The 18,563-nt window shown below is 36.6% G+C and overlaps 1 protein-coding gene across 5 annotated transcripts in view; it reads left to right on the top strand.

Annotated features, from left to right (window-relative positions):
- The window catches only part of agtpbp1.S (ATP/GTP binding carboxypeptidase 1 S homeolog), a 69,218-nt gene that overhangs the window by 12,087 nt on the left and 38,568 nt on the right, over positions 1–18,563 (top strand). For all 5 annotated transcript variants that reach the window (XM_041580156.1, XM_041580155.1, XM_041580157.1 and 2 more), the window contains 8 exons: positions 9,457–9,587; positions 11,355–11,422; positions 12,497–12,560; positions 13,518–13,664; positions 14,798–14,929; positions 15,854–15,947; positions 17,255–17,292; positions 18,108–18,316. In XM_041580156.1, the coding sequence (XP_041436090.1) occupies positions 9,457–9,587; positions 11,355–11,422; positions 12,497–12,560; positions 13,518–13,664; positions 14,798–14,929; positions 15,854–15,947; positions 17,255–17,292; positions 18,108–18,316 (883 nt within the window). The remainder of the gene's footprint in view (positions 1–9,456; positions 9,588–11,354; positions 11,423–12,496; positions 12,561–13,517; positions 13,665–14,797; positions 14,930–15,853; positions 15,948–17,254; positions 17,293–18,107; positions 18,317–18,563) is intronic.

Raw genomic sequence — 18,563 nt, 5'->3', positions numbered from 1 at the left:
TTTGTTTCCAATAATGATTCATTATATTTTTCGTTTGGGTCAAGCACAAGGTACTGTTTTATTTTTTACAAAGAAAAAGGAAATCAATTTTAAAAAATCTGGATTATTTGATTATAATGGGGTCTATGGGAGATGGCCTTTCTGCATTTATGAGCTTTCTGGATAATTGGTTTCCAGATACCAGATCCCATACATGTAGTAAAATATGGGATTATAATATATTCACAGTATACTGGAACACCTTTTAAAATCCATATTAGAATGAAGAAACTGCAGAAGAGGTCAGATGCATTACTCACATGGCAGTTAATGTGGAAAATGAATCTGCACTGTTTGTCTTCGAGATGATTGCTACCATGAACATATTTAAACGGAAACCTTGTTTGAATGATTAATTATAAAATGACTTGAAAACTAGCAGACATTTTTTTTTACTCAAAAATCTTTTATTGAGTTTTCAAATGAAATAAATAAAAATAAAATAAAGGCACAATAACAAAGTTTACATTGCTCCATACAAAGCCTCATATATACTGTATGCAAAACAATATAATGGCATAAGCAATCTTATATTTTAAGTTTAAGCAATGTAGCAATAAACTCCAATTAGAAGAGAAATTCAGGCATAGAACAGGTAAGAAAGGAAGAATAAGAAGGAGAAAAAGGATCAGAGAGTAGGGTCCCCCACATACGCTGTCGGACAATACTGCTATACCCATTGAACACCCAATACAAACCAATTTAGCATACAGTTCTATAAAACAAGCTGCTTGTTTGCCATATAACTGATCCACGGAGCCCAAGTTTCCGTAAATCTGTCCAAAGTTCCCTGGACTCGAGCTGATAACTGCTCCATTGTAAAGATAACCTGTATTTTGTTCAAAGTCCATTGCCATGTTATGTCTGGTGACAACCAACTAATGGCTAAACTCCATTTTGCAGCCGAAAGAATATGCTTAGCTAACTGCCTGGATTGTTTATGTAAATCCTTAATTGGATAATTATGCAATAGTTCCCAGGGGTTCAATGGGAATGACACACAAAATATCTCTTGCAGCAACGAATGTACAGGTATAGGACCCCTTATCCGGAAACCCGATATCCGAATTACGGAATGGCTGTCTCCCATAGACTCCATTTTATCCAGATAATCCAAATTTTTTAAAATGATTTCCTTTTTCTCTGTAATAATAAAACAGTAGCTTGTACTTGATCCCAACTAATATATAATTAATCCTTATTGGAGCAAAACCATTGGGGTTATTTAATGTTTAAATGAATTTCTAGTAGACTTAAGGCATGAAGACCCAAATTACGCAAAGATCCGTTATCCGGAAAACCCCAGGTCCCGAGCATTCTGGATAACAGGTCCCATACCTGTACTTTAATCCAGTGATCTTGTGCAGTAGGGCAATCCCACCAAACGTAAGAACTAGCAGACACTTTTCTGCTGTAAACAGAATTGTGGAGTTCTTTGGGGTTAGTGTGACTGTTCGTATATTTCTCTGCTTGGATATGATTAGAGGTCTCTGATTTATTTGCACGGTACACCTGCTATTCCTGTATAATATTTCTACTTTACATAGCAGTTATCTAACCAAATAACTTATTTGCAGCAAACATGAGACATTGCAGCAAAAAGTAAATTCTTATTTTAAATTCAGACATTTCACTACTCATCCGAGCAGCTTCTTCAGTTCAACTGACTGGTGTGGGAAGTTTTCGGCATATAAACTCTTCCACTAATCCATTTACAATGGCACATTGTAACTCTTCAAAGAGGTGACATCTGAAGAAAACTTCCCACACCAGTCAGTTGAACCGAAGAAGCTGCTCGGATGAGTAGTGAAACGTCTTCATTGATTACTCAGCAAGTCCAGTTGTTTTTAGATTTACCTATACTAGATACATACCATGACCTGGATGAATGAAAATCTTCATAGTCATATTGCCCCTTAATGTATTAAGATCCAAATTACAACCCCAGGTCCCAAGCATTTTGGATAACAGGTCCCATACCTGTATATTTAGAAAATATATTGTCAAAAGAAATTATTTAAAAACACTTATTAGTATTACACATTTTGTCGTCACCAAAATCAATATTTACAAGATACTTGAATGAAACACTCTTTGGCAGGTGGTACAGACAGTTGACTAATATCCCTAACTTGCTTAAACTATTGTTTCCGCCCATCTGAAGTGTGGGCTCTATTAGCCCACACTTCTGATTAAGAGAATTTATTTTAAGGTGACTGATGCCCTTTAAAGGGAAACTATCACGAAAATGAAAATTTTATATAAGCTTCATCATACTGAAATAAGAAACTTTCTAAATACAGTCAATTAAAAATTCTGTACAGTTTTTAAAATAATCACTATCCCTCTCTCAGCATCTGTTTCTCCTCATTCTGTCTTCATTCAGGAGTTGGGTGTCAGATGAATGATACAATATATCTTATAGGGGGTTCCTTTTGCCTAGAATGTGTATTAGTGCTCACTCTATTAAAATCACCAAACATCTTGTCTCTCTACATGCAGAATTTGTACAAAAGGCAGTTATTTTGTAAGATATTGTTTGTGCTGGAATAAGTTATTTGAGTGAGTTCTAATACATCTGCTAGGAAAGGGAGACCCCCTATAAGATATATTGGATCATGCATCTGACACCCAAATGCTGCATGAAGACAGAATGAAAAGAAACAGATGCTGAGAGAGAAATATTGAATATACACTTGATTATTTCAGATACAATGCAATTTTTAATTGATTGTATTTAGAAAGTTTCTTACTTAGCTTATATTATTATATAAATTTTACCGATAGTTCCCCTTTAAGCTGCTGGATCAGCAGGGTCCTAGAAACTGTATGCTTTTCTGCTGGTGTGAGAGCATAATTGCACGTAAAAGTGCCACGTTGAATGTGTGATTCTTAACATGGCTGCATTAGGGCAGAGAACCCCTAGCAAATTAATTATATTGTATTTCTATTATATATTTCTAATACACCCATGACGGTGAGTGTGTTTTATTGAACTTGTTCCATTTTGGAAACATTAGCTAAGAACCTTTCTCCAGTTTGTAATGGATCTAAGGTTTGGCGTGTTTGGAGTACATTTCTGTCAGTGTTTATAGTTCAAGTGTCAGTCTTTAGTTTCCTAACAAAAGATCTTCCTAGCAGTGTCAACTGCAAGAGTATAAATTGTTTAAAACGTGTTTGACAATGTCAGTATCATAAAAAAGACTTAGAATATTTCACCTTGCTTGCAGCACACTCTTGCATTAATCACTGAGATGGTTTAAAAGTCCTTATAAAGTAATATGTCTTCTAATCTAAACTACTCACAATAATATCTATATATGGTGTCACTTATTGTGGTCAATGCTGAATAAGCATTTTAATACCTTCAATACATGTTAATAAAACATAAATATATATTTTTTAACATTTATTTACTTTACCACTAGTAGAAAAATGACCAACTTGATAACTATTGTTCCTGCTTAGTTAATGGCCGCTTTTATGGGCCACCGAACTGTCAGTTGAGATTAGTTGTTTAGGGCAAATACATATGAACCACCCACCTGTCTCCCTGTATGGATGCAACTGATCAAATCAGATAGGAATGGAAATAACAAATGAGGCCATAGGCAGGTATATTTTAGGTTATTGAAAAAATTCAAGGGTCAAGAACTGCATCAAACCAAAAATGCAGTCCTCTCTTGACTCGTCCACATAAGCCTCCAGTGTGCACTCATCATTGTCTTAGGGGTGAAAACATTCAGATCAGTTCATATTACCGATTACCTACCACATAATTTAATCAATCTAGTTAAGATCAGTTTGTATGATGATTTTACAAACCAATTTATAACTATCTTAAAAGAGATTATTTCCATCTGCAGTAAACTAAAAATAAATGACTATTAAAAACAAATCCTCCGGTTCATATATAGAGAAAGACACCTAAATGACTACATTTTCTAATAATGGTTACACCAAACATGATGGAAATGTCTGAATAGCAGTACTCTATTAACAGCAAGAAAATACTCTATTTTAATAAATGCTTGGCATCTACCCTTGGTCCTGGCAGTATTATCATGTGCAAGGGTCACATCTTGCTACTGTTAACTACATAGTTACTGTACATAGTTACATAGTTAAATTGGGTTGAAAAAAGACAAAGTCCATCAAGTTCAACCCCTCCAAATGAAAACCCAGCATCCATACACACACCCCTCCATACTTTTAATTAAAATTCTATATACCCATACCTATACTAACTATAGAGTTTAGTATCACAATAGCCTTTGATATTATGTCTGTCCAAAAAATCATCCAAGCCATTCTTAAAGGCATTAACTGAATCAGCCATCACAACATCACCAGGCAGTGCATTCCACAACCTCACTGTCCTGACTGTGAAGAACCCTCTATGTTGCTTCAAATGAAAGTTCTTTTCTTCTAGTCTAAAGGGGTGGCCTCTGGTACGGTGATCCTCTTTATGGGTAAAAAGGTCCCCTGCCATTTGTCTATAATGTCCTCTAATGTACTTGTAAAGTGTAATCATGTCCCCTCGCAAGCGCCTTTTTTCCAGAGAAAACAACCCCAACCTTGACAGTCTATCCTCATAATTTAAGTCTTCTGTCCCTCTAACCAATTTAGTTGCACGTCTCTGCACTCTCTCCAGCTCATTTATATCCCTCTTAAGGACTGGAGTCCAAAACTGAACTGCATACTCCAGATGAGGCCTTACCAGGGACCTATAAAGAGGCATAATTATGTTTTCATCCCTTGAGTTAATGCCCTTTTTTATGCAAGACAGAACTTTATTTGCTTTAGTAGCTACAGAATGACACTGCCCAGAATTAGACAACGTGTTATCTACAAAGACCCCTAGATCCTTTTCATTTAAGGAAACTCCCAACACATTGCCATTTAGTGTATAACTTGCATTTATATTATTTTTGCCAAAGTGCATAACCTTGCATTTATCAACATTGAACCTCATTTTCCAGTTTGCTGCCCAGTTTTCCAGTTTAGACAAATCACTTTGCAAAGTGGCAGCATCCTGCATGGAACCTATATATAGTTCTGCACAATTTAGTATCATCTGCAAAAATAGAAACAGTACTTTCAATGCCCACCTCCAGGTCATTAATAAACAAGTTGAAAAGCAAGGGACCTAGTACAGAGCCCTGCGGTACTCCACTAACAACACTGGTCCAATTAGAAAATGTTCCATTTACCACCACTCTTTGTAGTCTATCTTTTAGCCAGTTCTCTATCCAGGTACAAATACTATGTTCCAGGCCAACATTCCTTAATTTAACCAGTAACCTTTTATGTGGCACTGTATCAAATGCTTTAGCAAAGTCTAAGTAAATCACATCCACTGCCATCCCAGAATCGAGGTCTCTACTTACATTCTCATAAAAAGAAATTAAGTTAGTCTGGCAAGATCTATTATGCATAAAACCATGCTGGCACAAACTCATAGTATTATGATTTGCTATGAAGTCCAGTATCTTATCCTTTATTAACCCTTCGAAAAGCTTTCCTACCACTGACGTCAGACTAACTGGCCTATAGTTTTGAGGCTGAGAACTGGATCCTTTTTTGAATAGAGGCACCACATTAGCAATTCGCCAGTCTCTCGGCACTATGCCAGATCTCAATGAATCCTGAAAAATTAAGTAAAGAGGTTTGGCAATCACAGAGCTAAGCTCGCTAATTACCCTGGGATGAATACCATCTGGCCCTGGACCTTTGTTAAACTTAACATGTTCAAGTCTCTTTTGAATTTCTTCATGTGTGAACCATGCATCATTAGCTGTATTACTAGAATTGGGACTGTTAAGAAGGAAACCTTCACTTACTGGTTCCTCATTTGTGTAGACAGATGAAAAATATGAGTTCAGAATCTGCGCTTTTATTTTGTTTTCATCAACCAGCTGACCCCCCTCTGATAGTAAGGGTCCCACCCCTTCCTGCTTCATTTTTTTACTATTAACATATTTAAAAAATAATTTTGGATTTTTTTTACTGCTTGCTGCAATATCCTTTTCTATAGCAATTTTAGCTTGCCTTATAGCTTCTTTGCATGATTTATTGGCCTCCTTGTACCTTATAAATGTTTCGGCTGTACCAGCTAACTTGAAAGCCTTAAAAGCACGTCTTTTCTTACCCACCTCAACACCAACGCTTCTATTGAACCAAAAAGGTTTTGCTTTGCAACGACGTTCCTTGCTTACAAGTGGAATATACTGACAAGTATATTTATTAAGCAGCATTTTAAAGACTTCCCATTTTTGTTCTGTGTTTAACCCTGTGAAAAGCATTTCCCACTTAATATGTTGCAGAGATGCCCTTATACTGTCAAAGTTTGCACGTCTGAAATTTAGTGCTTTAGTTACTCCCTTATAGAATTGCTTCTGCAACAGAATCTCAAAGGAGACCATGTTATGATCACTATTCCCTAAATGCTCACCCACACAAATGTTAGAGATGAGTTCAGTATTGTTAGTTATTACAAGGTCCAAAAGAGAGTTATTCCTAGTAGGTTCTTGCACGAGCTGGAATAAAAAGTTGTCATTCAGCATATTTACAAACCTACTAGCTTTTTCTGTCTTAGCAACCCCATTACCCCAGTCAATGTCTGGATAATTGAAGTCACCCATAGCAACAACTTGACCCAGCTGTGAAGCCGCTTGTATCTGCAAGAGTAGCTGGGCTTCATACTCCACACTTATACGAGGTGGTTTATAGCATACACCAATGATAATTCTTTTTGTTACCTTTTGCCCAGTCAAAATCTCTACCCAGAGTGATTCTACACCCTCACCAGTGCCAGCTATTTTTATTTCTTTAGCGCATGGCTTTAATTCAGGCTTTACAAACAAACACACTCCTCCATCCTTTTTAATCCCTCTGTCCCTCCTAAAAAGGGTGTAACCATTTAAATTCACAATCCAGTCACATGTTTCATCCCACCAGGTCTCAGTGATACCAATTATATCATAATTTTTAGAGCATGCAATTAATTCTAGGTCTCCCATTTTACCTGACAAACTCCGTGCATTTGCCAGCATACAGCGGAGGTTACTACTTTTACTTTTGAAATGTGCATTACTTAGTGAAGAATTATATGTTAAGTTAGTATTATTCTGTTTTCCTTGTAACAGAGGGACCTCCTTAGCTGGTAAACTGTATGCCCCCCTCACTCCTCCCCCATGACCCCTTACTAACCCCACTGCCCCGTCTACACTAGCTTCCCCATAATCCTTTATCTCACCCACCCCCCCTTGCCTAGTTTAAACACTCCTCCAACCTCTTAGCCATTCTTTCCCCTAGCACCGCGGACCCCCTTCCATTGAGGTGCAAACCGTCACGGCTGTATACGTTGTACCCCAACGAAAAATCAGCCCAGTGCTCTAGGAACCCAAACCCTTCCTTCCTGCACCAAGACTTGAGCCACGCATTTAGCTCCCTAAACTCCCGCTGTTTTCCTAAACTTGCACGTGGCACAGGCAAAATTTCAGAAAAGATTACATTGGAAGACCTTTCCTTGATCTTAGAGCCTAGATCCCTGAAATCATTCTTTAAGGTTTTCCATCTACCATTTATTTTGTCATTAGTACCGATATGCACTAAGACAGCCCAGCCCCACCCAATAATTTGTCTATCCGATCAACCACATGCCGAACCCTGGCACCAGGAAGACAGCAAACTGTTCGGTTGTAGCGATCCGGACGACAAATTACCCTATCCACTTTCCTAATAATTGAGTCCCCTACAACCACAATCTGCTTAGGCCTGACTCTACTCTCCTCCCCACCACTACTAGAGAAACTGGTCTCCCGGCTGTTAGAGAGATCAGCCCCATCTAGAATTGCCAATCCAGAGTTCATACTCCCATCATCTTCACACAATCTGGCAAATTTGTTGCGATGTATAAACTCCGGATCAGCCTCCATTTTCCTTTTGCCCACCTTAGATTTTCTAACTGTCACCCAGCTAGCTGCCTCAACATCCTGCTGCTGTTCTGTTCCCCCCAAACTATCTGACCCCGCTAGGTCCTGCTCAGTGAGCAAAAGACTCCTAGAGAATGAACTTTCTTTGCCAAGGCTGCATAATATGTTCCTGAGAACAAAACTCTTGTTTTTTTACTTGTAGGCTTTCTAAACTAAGAACAATTTGTATTACACTTGTGTTCTATGCTCCATTTTAAGGGTCTTTACTGATTTATTTTATGCACCGAAAGGGCGTTTGTTGCACAAATGAATGTTCCATTCCTCTCGTAAAGGAATAAATTTGTATTTTACAAGATTACAGTACGTACAAATAAATAAAGTTAAATATTCACACAACTCCAGAGGAATACAACATCAAAGTTAATGAGCATTTTTATGCTCCATTGGGGCTGAAACTGATATTAGTAATAAATAATTTCTGTTACATGCTATGCAACACTGTAACATGTAACTTTGTACTTTATCATACCTCCCAACAGTCCTGTTTTTCGCGGCTCAACTGAAATGTCCCGACTTTCTCTTTGATCTCCTGCTCTGAACAGCCAGAAAAAGATACAAAATTTCTAACTTAATTGGCTTTTGGCAGAGAGCCCAGAAAACATGGCAGGTGCACTTCTATACTTTTGTAACAATTTAAGATAAGCAATGAAGCAATTGTAACCATTTAAGATAAGCAAAGAAGTAATTGTAACAAGCAGGTCTTTTGGGAAACTTACTGCTGCTTAAAGGGCAATTCACCTTCATTAGCAAAACTGTAATAACACATAAAAGCCACTGAAATGTGTTCAAACTTTCATAACTTGGCAAATTTTGTAAAATTAACCTGGTAATTAGACCTTCCCCATAGGCTTATATTGACTTCGGTAGGTGGCAAAGTAGGGGGTCTAAGTTTTTTTTTAAAGAGACAGTACTTCAACTATCTAATAGTCGAATGATTTTTAGTTCAAATCATTCGATTTAAAGTCATAGTCAAAGGTCGAAGTAGCCAATTCGATGGTCGAAGTAGCCAAAAAAAACATTGGAAATTCAAAGTTTTTTTTATTCTATTCCTTCACTCGAACTAATTAAATGGGCCCCCTAATCTTTTCAATCTGAAACTGTAACCACACATAAGGTGCTATAATTAGATTTTTTTTATTTTGGCACAGGTTGGTCTGTTGTACTACAGTGTATCAATGGCCTATGCTCATTGATAACAACCTATCGTGCCATCTTAATCAAATTACAGTATCCACCATGCAACGATCAAACATGGATTAGCTTCAGTTTCCCTGTTCGGCCTTCATAGCTCATGAAATAACAAAAACCCACAGATGTTTTGTAATTAAACATCTAGGATTTTACCTATCTAAACAATAGGTAAAAATCTAATTATGCTCTGTTGCTTGTGTTTAACATTTTCATTTTGTTCTGTTTTCAGCCTGTCAAACAATTCCCGGATTCAAAGTCTTTTATCCCAGCTGGAAAAGGTCAATGCAGAAGCTCCATTATTTGATACAGATAACACAAGATATGTTACTGCAAAGATTCTTCACTTGGCACAAACTCAAGGTAAAAGGAGTAAATCTTTTGTTAACTTGGTAGAAACTTTGGCATTAACCTCATTTTGAAAGTATTTTTGGATGTTACTTAGTAAGACAGCATTTCAGCTGGGACATCCAGTAGAACTGCTTACCGAAGAAAGTTTTCCTCCTCATCAACTTCTCTTCATAAAAGAACAATAGTACTAGCCACTGAACTCCACATAGTAAACTTTTCAAATCCCAAACATTTTTTATTTCTTTGCATAATGAAAATAATCATAATAATCCAGTATGTATCATATATTATATAGAAATTTTGTTTTAGAAATAAATTCTTCTTAATCTTAGCATTCTCCTTTCTAATTACTGAACATGCAAGTCTCTGTGGTAATAGATAAAATACAAATATTTAAGAGAAAACATATACTGGAAAGTTACATAGATGGATTTGGGGAAATTTTCAAGTCTTTGAAAAATAAAAGAGTAAGCAAATATAAAAAGTTAATAGAGAACAAATGTATAAAGTTCTTATATACATTACAACTTACTGTAAACATCACATGAACTGTTAGCTAAAAATAATTTCACTTGAGATAGAAGCTATGTGCCATTAGTAGTAGGTGGGGCTTGACTGCTGGCATTTGTCAGAACATATCAGGATGTCATAACTGGTGTGCAGAAAGCTGTATGCAGTCCAGCACCTTCCCTGGCTGATAGTAATGACTTTTAATCCTGATATCCATTTTCCTATTTATCTTAGAGGTAAGTATGAAAGGAAACTTTATTTTGGAGTCTGCACTTTAGAATTTCTGTTTGATAATAGTTATATTTACAACAGAATATTTACTAGAAATAGCAAAATCAAACATATTTCACTGCAGCTTATAGAATCACTATCACATTATAATTATCTTGTTACGTTTTTTCTTAAGATAATTCTGCAAGTGCCTCATAGCCTAAGCAGGGGTTTATGGTTAGTAAAGAATACACTGACCATTCTGTACTGCTTGCAGGGCCGGAAATAGGGGTAGGCAGAAGAGGCAGCTGCCTAGGGTGCAATAATAGGGGGGTGATGGGCAGCTACCTCTAAAACTGTCTTCTGCTTACCCTTAGTCCTAGTCTTACTTTTTCCCTCTTGTCTGCTTGCGACAAGCTTCAGACTGGGAGAACCAGTATTTTCCCTTCTGTCTGTAAACCTTTTCTGTTTGCATAACGTTGACTTACACATGGGGCATTGGATTTTTCAAGCTTGACCAGCAGTTGAGAAAATGCTCAGAACTGTGCCTGTGCCCTTACAGTATAGAGGGCCCCCATTAAACAACATATGTATATGTATGAATGAGAAATATTCTAAATAATATACAGATTTATAGAGGCAATTTCTGGCTGAAAAACAAGGTAGGTCATAAGCTGCTTATGCCATAGGCTCAAGAATGTCATTAAAAGGGACAGACACACTTCCACATTTTGGTGTTAGGAAAAGTGCCCTTTCTTTCTTTCTTTCTTTCTTTCTTTCTTTCTTTCTTTCTTTCTTTCTTTCTTTCTTTCTTTCTTTCTTTCTTTCTTTCTTTCTTTCTTTCTTTCTTTCTTTCTTTCTTTCTTTCTTTCTTTCTCTCTCTCTCTCTTTCTTTCTTTCTTTCTTTCTTTCTTTCTTCCGAATTAACTAATTATATGGTAACTGTTTACAGGAAAGTATTAATATGTGTGTGTGTGTATACCTTTTTTATCGTATTCTCTACTTGTATACTTGCTCTAAAATTAGATTTTTGAAATGATGCTTCTTGCCTCTCCTTAGAAAAAACAAGAAAAGAGATGACAGCCAAAGGTTCAACTGGTATAGAAGTGATACTCTATACGCTGGAGGTGAGGAAAAAAACATTATTTCTCCAGCCCCCTAAAATATTAAAAAGTAAGGTGGATTAAAGACTTAAGCTGGCCATAGGCGCAAAGATCTGATCGTACGAATCGAGGATTCGTACGATTTTCGAACCGTGTGTGGAGAGTCCGGACATTTTTCGTCCGTCGGAGATCAGTCGTTTGGTCGATCGGACCGGTTAAAAGATTTCTGTCGGCTGCCGATAATATCTCTGCGTGTATTGCCGATCGTACGATTTTCAGTGGGAGACTGTCACTAGCTTTGGTTGGACATAACTTTCGTACGATTGCTGTCAGGGGCAGAACATTGCTGATCTGTTCTTTAACTACTTTATTTGATCTGACTGGTAAGACTTTGATCTGAATGGTTAGTGGCGGGTCAGGAGATGGGAAAGTCCGATCGTACGATGATTCGTACGATCGGATCTTTGCATCTATGGCCAGCTTTAGGATAGTCTCCAAGTGGGACACCATGTTGTGGCCTAGTGTGTAGTAGACACAGAACACACCGGCACAGCATGGGTATTACTAGCAGGTTTAACCTTGCTCGTTTATTGCGGATGCAACGTTTCGGACCCACAGTATCATTATGTGACACTGGCAGTATATTATTTACATAAAAATGGTCAGATCCTATAAGGTTTCCTAGATTTTATCTAGTGATACCCAATTTTATAATGCAGAGGAAATGTTTGACCCTGTAGAGGCTTAGGGATAAGCTAGATCATGTTGTATATGGTCTGAAGGCTTTGTTGCTGTATTTGAAATTCGCACAGACATTACTGAGGTTTTTTAAACCAAAGTTTTATGGGATTTTTTTTGGACCTCCAGAGCTGGTAGTAAGCAGTCCCAAGCTGTAAATAGAGAGGTTATTATTTTATAAAAGCAATACAGTTTTCCTCTGCACAAACTAGTAAAATACAACTACTGTGAAATTTAGGCAGCTTTAACTGCTTTAGAAGGAAAACACAGGCATTCTGGAAGTACATAAATGTATACAATTATATCAGCAGAAATGATCCTATATGTCCAAATATGTCATAACTATTTTTTATCTTATAGAACACCAGGGATTTTCAAACAATATTGAATATTTTAAACATTCTAAACGAACTGACATCAACTGGTAAGATTATCATGGAAACATATGACATAAATCTATAATTGCAGTATCATTCATAAAATAGATTAAATAGATTACAGAAACAGGTGCCCGCAGTTCATTTGTGTTCACCAACACCATTCACATATCCAGCACTCAGGACTATGTATAAAATCACCAAGCAAAGCTAGCTTAATAAATGACCAACATGGTCCAAATCATTGCGGAGATCTTGCCATAAGTTACAATAAAAGCAGATTTATACATATCTCTGAGTGCTGCGGTATTCTGCTTTTTAAGAACCTGTATTACCTGAAATGTCAGAACTCAATTTTTCTGTTATCTTCTGGTTATGCTACAGTATAAGTTTGGATATTTATGTCTGTGGCCCTTCAGCGAGTTTTGGGAAGGTGGGGCGAAGCTTTCTCATGTGAGTCTATTCACATAGCAGGCCTGCATTTTTTTCAGTTCCCCTGATGAAGACCCCCTCTTTTGAGGGATCGAAACACGTTGTGTTTTGACATGTAATTCTAAGTATTGTTGTTTTTTCTACTTGAGTGCCCTGCTACTACTTTATTTTATGATATTTGGGGATGTTACAGGTGACCCCAGCAGTGAGTACCTCACTAGATATTAATGTTATGTGGGGTGCGACACCACTTTGTGGGGCCACAAAGGCCCATACTTAGGGCAGCAAGATTTTAGGGGCGGCCTGCTGCCCAGTTGCATTCTAAGGAGCACTGGGGACACCCAGCTCTTTTACTCTTCTGTACACATTTGGGAGCACTCACACGGAAGGGCGCAAGGACCCTGTGACCTAGTGGCACCCAAACTGAAATCCAGGCCTGCTTATTATTTCTCTTTTTGATTATTAGACACATTTTTTTTAATTTACATAAGAATGAATGCACCAAATATTAGGATGAAGTATGGTGCCATAAACAAGATTTTAGTAATATCTTCATTTCTTTTTTTGAAAAGCTGGGGGCCGTCGAATCAATGCCTTGATATCAAAAGGGGGTGCACGGATACTGTTACAACTTCTGCTAAGTGCCAGCAAGGAGACTCCTTCAAATGAAGAGCTAATGATTGTTCTTCATAGTTTACTTGCAAAAGTTGGACCAAAAGGTTGGTATCGTTATTGTGTTTTATTGAACGCATGATCCCTTCTTACTGAAAACTCCTTCTGTGGACAGACCAAAGGAGAGGAATATGGAGGCAGTGTATGGCCTCCCCAGGCAACATATCTGTCTAAATCACACCTGAAAGGTTTATGTTTAAACTTTTTTTTTTCGTTAACGAGTGATGTTTAATTTGATTTAATCACATTTTTGGGTGATACTTTACTCAGTAATTAGCAGAATTCAAACAGCTGTTTTGTCTGCATCACAGATCATAGCAGTCATTTGGCTCTGGCCATGATAGAAGAGAAATGTTACTGTTATAACGTTTGAATGAAGCACTGTCCAAAACTATGCATTCTCCTTTAAAGTAACAGTAACATCAAAATTGAAAGTGTTTTAAAGTAATTACAATATAATGCAGTGTTGCCCTGCACTGGTAAAACTGCTGTGTTTCCTTCAGAAACACCAGTATTATTATTGTAAATAAGCTGCTGTGTAACAATTGGGGCAGCCATTCAAAGGAGAAAAAGCTCGTATTGCATACTGTAGCAGATAAGCTCTGTAGAACATAATAGTGATATCTGTCATCCACTTTTTAACCTATGCCCTTTTTCCATTTCCGCCATTGCTACAAAGCAGCTTGTTTATATGAACTATAGTAGTTTTCTGAAGCAATTGGTTTTATTAGTGCCAGACAGCACAAGTTATTTATTCATTAATTTAAAACACTTTAATTTTTTGGTATTTCTGTTCCTTCTACAATACAGTGTATATATATATGTATACTCTCCACTCGAAAATACACCACTCACAGGCTTTTGTGATCAAAGCAAACATTTTTATTGGTAGATCAACATTTCAGTCTCCACTTAGACCTTTCCAAGATGGAGACTGAAACGTCAATATACCAATGAAATATTGTTGCTTTTGATCACAAAACACTGCAAGTGCTTCATGTGGATCATATGCTGAATCTTCATAAGCCACCAAGGTGATTATTTTTGGTTTGGTGCATGCCGTCTATATTATTGTATATAGTATACACAATAAGATATTGTTAATGTCTTAGCTATTTATTTATTAGATTCTCCTTCTGGAAATAGTTGTAAAAAGTCTGCTTTTTTAATTTTTACACAGATAAGAAGTTTGGAATAAAGGCACGTGTTAGTGGAGCATTAAATATATCTTTACATTTGGTGAAACAGAATTTTCTAAATCCAAGGCTAATCCTTCCCTGTCTGCAAGTGTTACGTGTCTGTTGTATGAACTGTAAGTAACTGGATGGGAAATTTGCATTTAAGATGGTCTATTCTATGTATGCAAGAGAAGCAGGAGAGGGTGAGAGTATGAACAGGGCATCCTGGTCACTATATTTTTGGGGAATGTAATGAAAGAAAAAATATGTGCAATGGTAGTAGTTAACCTCTTGTTTGAAGAATATTTTATTTGGGCATATTTGCGCATATTTAACAACTGCATGGACTATTTAATAAATATGTTATTAGGGATGCACCAAATCTAGGGTTTTGGCCTTGAAGTACAAATCCTTAATCACGTGACTTTTCGTCACATGAAAAGGGTCCCTGACAAAGAGCACAGTAGTGTTCGAAATGTTGGCTTTTTTTCAATAAATAACTTATATCCACTACTGTCCAAATGAATGTGGTACCTGTTTTGGTTTAAATATGGCCTCTTTTGCTTTTAATTATGGTTAATAAAAATAAGAGCTATTCCCTAGTCAGTCCTCATTAGGAAACGTCGGACTACAAAGTATTGATAATAAAAAGTTAAAAGTGACTGTAGGGATCCCCTCCCTTTTATGGACTACCACCTGACACCCCTGGCCAATAATAAAGTTCCAACATCTCTCAGTGCATGCCTAAAAAAATTCTGGGGGAATCCTTAAAACTTTTACAGCAGCTCATAGCTGGAGATACCTCTTTTAGCAAGTGAAGGATATTATCCCTGTTTCTCAGAATTGTACACTCAAAAACTCTAAATAACTGATTTAGTAACTTGTTTGGGTAAATAATTATAGCTGTAATTCTTCCCTAAAAGATATAAATTTTCCATTTACATATACTGTATCTTGGCTAAATGCTCATTCTTATGGGAAATGTTGTTCATTCTTTTGGGGAAAAAACTAAACAAGCTTTGTTGGTGATCTATATTGTTTTTAAAACATTTTCTAAGCTGTTAACTCTGCATACCTTGGCAAAAATGGAGCAGTGGAGATTTTCTTTAAGATAATTGGACCATTTACAAGAAGGAACACAGGCCTCATAAAGTGAGTATATGTATTTTCTCTTGTGAAATTGCTATATAGCATAACATGTTTAAATGCATCTAAATACCTTTTCTTCTGACATCTCTTCATATGCAATAATACTGCAATTTGGGAAGTAGTTGAGATTCTCTAATTCTGTCAAGTTTTCCAGATGTTTGCCAGGCTGGCAGACAAGTTGTTCTGTATACTTTCAGAAAGAAGAGCAGCCATCTTCTTCTATTGGAGTACCCTTGGTTCAACTATAAGCAACCACACCAATATACCTGGCTACGACCAGGTTGTTGACTTGCAAAATTGCATAATTTTGCAAAATTGTCCAACTTTTTATTAAACATAGTACCTGGTGTTTTTTTCTTAAAAAAAAAAAAAGCCTACTAGGTTTCTTGTCATTGTTCTAGACATTGCCATGTCACTTCACTGTCTATTTTATTTTTTTCCCCAAAACTCAAGACACAAATGATATCTAAGCATAGAATGGTCTTTCTTTAAAGGTTGGGTGAAGCAGAAAACTTGATATTTGTTCATAGAGTGTTTGTTTATATAACAGTATTGTAACGGTTTCAGCATAAAAAGTGTCACAATGCTGGAAATTCTTCTCACAAACTATATTCTATATTCTGCTTATGATAAATGGATCTCCTGGGCAGATTTTGTCTAGTTTAGCTGGTTTATATCATACAGTTTCATTTTTAGCTAGTCGTCTTGCATATGTTCTAATGGTCTCATTATAAATCATTAGTTGACTCTTATATTCCAGTAGCAGCTCCAATACAATGTTAGACTTTTTAGAGTAATACGTTTAAATGTAATTTATTCTCACAGCCATAAATTGTACACTCATGGGACCCGTGGGTCATGCGGGTTTGGGCCGACCTCTTACCCACCTTTCCGGTTCGCGGGCGGGTCTGGGTTGAGCTCTTCTTAATGCTCTCCTCGCCCGCAACCTTACACTATTAATAATCAGGATATGCAGACTGCACTGGGTCTCTGGATAAAAAAAAAACTCTACACAGTTGCTGGCTGCTTTATAAGGAAACACACAAAGCTGGTCGAGGTCAGGAAAGTAAGGTGGGCTCCCCCCTGCCATTTGAAAGTATGATTGTTTCCCTGCAGAGCAGTTAGGGACCGTCTGAAGTTTCCTATCTGTATACAGTCAGGTTTTTACACATTTTTTAATTAAAGTATATTGGAGATAGATGTCTTCTTCATTAAAGAAAGTAAAAATGGGATTTTACTTTTTTGCCTTTACATCCCCTTTAATCAATTCTGCATAAGTTGTTTAATTACTTTTCTCTCTCTTTTTTCAGGGTTTCTTTAGATACTCTTGCTGCTTTGTTAAAATCAAGTAAGTGTAGTGTTTCCTGTTTTGTAAAATTGTTCTTTACCATGCACAATTAGTACATGCAACTGTATCCATTATCCAGGAAGAACCAAATTATGGGAAGGCTGCATATTGTATTGTATGTATTACATAGTGTTTTGTTGTATTTAATGTCTTACAGGATAAAATGTTGTCCTTTTGGTGCTTATTAAAGAACCACAAAAATATACAGTACTATATTATTAGTACTATAGTAACACATATATCACCTGGTTTTCTGCAAATTTGTTTTGTTGTCGCCTAAGGTATACAGTAGCTCTTTGTTTTTTTGTGTTCAAATAGAAGATTGCAAAGTTAAGGTTTGTTATTGAAATATCCTGAACCTCCCTGTGGGTATGCTTATTTCTATCACTTTCATCAAAGAACATATCCAACAGACCGCTTTGCACTGACCCTTTACATTAAACCCTATGTAAGGTCACATTTTACCACTAAGGTTACTGTATTTTAATGTTTTTATATTTTTATGAGAACCACACATTGTATTTTTATGTTTTTACTATCGTGTCTCTCAAAGATTCTTACAATGTAGGAAAGGATTGTTTTCTGTGTATAATGAACAATTGAACTATTACATTTAATGGTTGTGACCTATAAAAAAAGTTTTGATGGAGGTGCTTTATTGGGCTTCTTAATGTGCACCTATGCAATATATACTATCAGCATATGTGATACGATACTGTGATACTGAGATAGATACTAAACTTTTGTCTATAGTGTCTATAGTATATCAAATTAAGGAACAAGCTAAACCATTATTTCTATTTTCATTGATAAAGGAACAAATGCCAGAAAAGCTGTTGACCGAGGATATGTTCAGTCACTGCTATCTATTTATACGGACTGGCATCGCCATGACACCAGGCACAGGCACATGTTGATCAGGAAAGGAATTTTACAGTGTCTTAGAAATATTACAAATATCAAAATAGGCAGAAAAGCTTTTGTTGATGCTAACGGCATGAAAACTCTGTATAACACATCCCAGGTAGGCATTGCTCTTGGATAACTTCACTTCTAGCTGTTGGTACAAAATGTACCTTTTTATGGCATAAATATGCCTCTAATCTGTAATGCTATATAGTGCCAAAATATATACAATGGCTGCACTCTAAATTCTGAAAAAAGTATACATTTTAAATCTTTTGTTTATTTTGTAAAGCTCACAAAAAAAATTGGATTTTTCTGCACATTGAAAGCGCTTTGGAGAGTGTGATACCTTACTTTGATATATT

The sequence above is a fragment of the Xenopus laevis genome, chromosome 1S (genome assembly GCF_017654675.1).
Source record: "Xenopus laevis strain J_2021 chromosome 1S, Xenopus_laevis_v10.1, whole genome shotgun sequence".
In the NCBI taxonomy this organism is placed as follows: domain Eukaryota; kingdom Metazoa; phylum Chordata; class Amphibia; order Anura; family Pipidae; genus Xenopus; species Xenopus laevis.
This window is presented reverse-complemented; position numbering and strand designations above follow the sequence as displayed.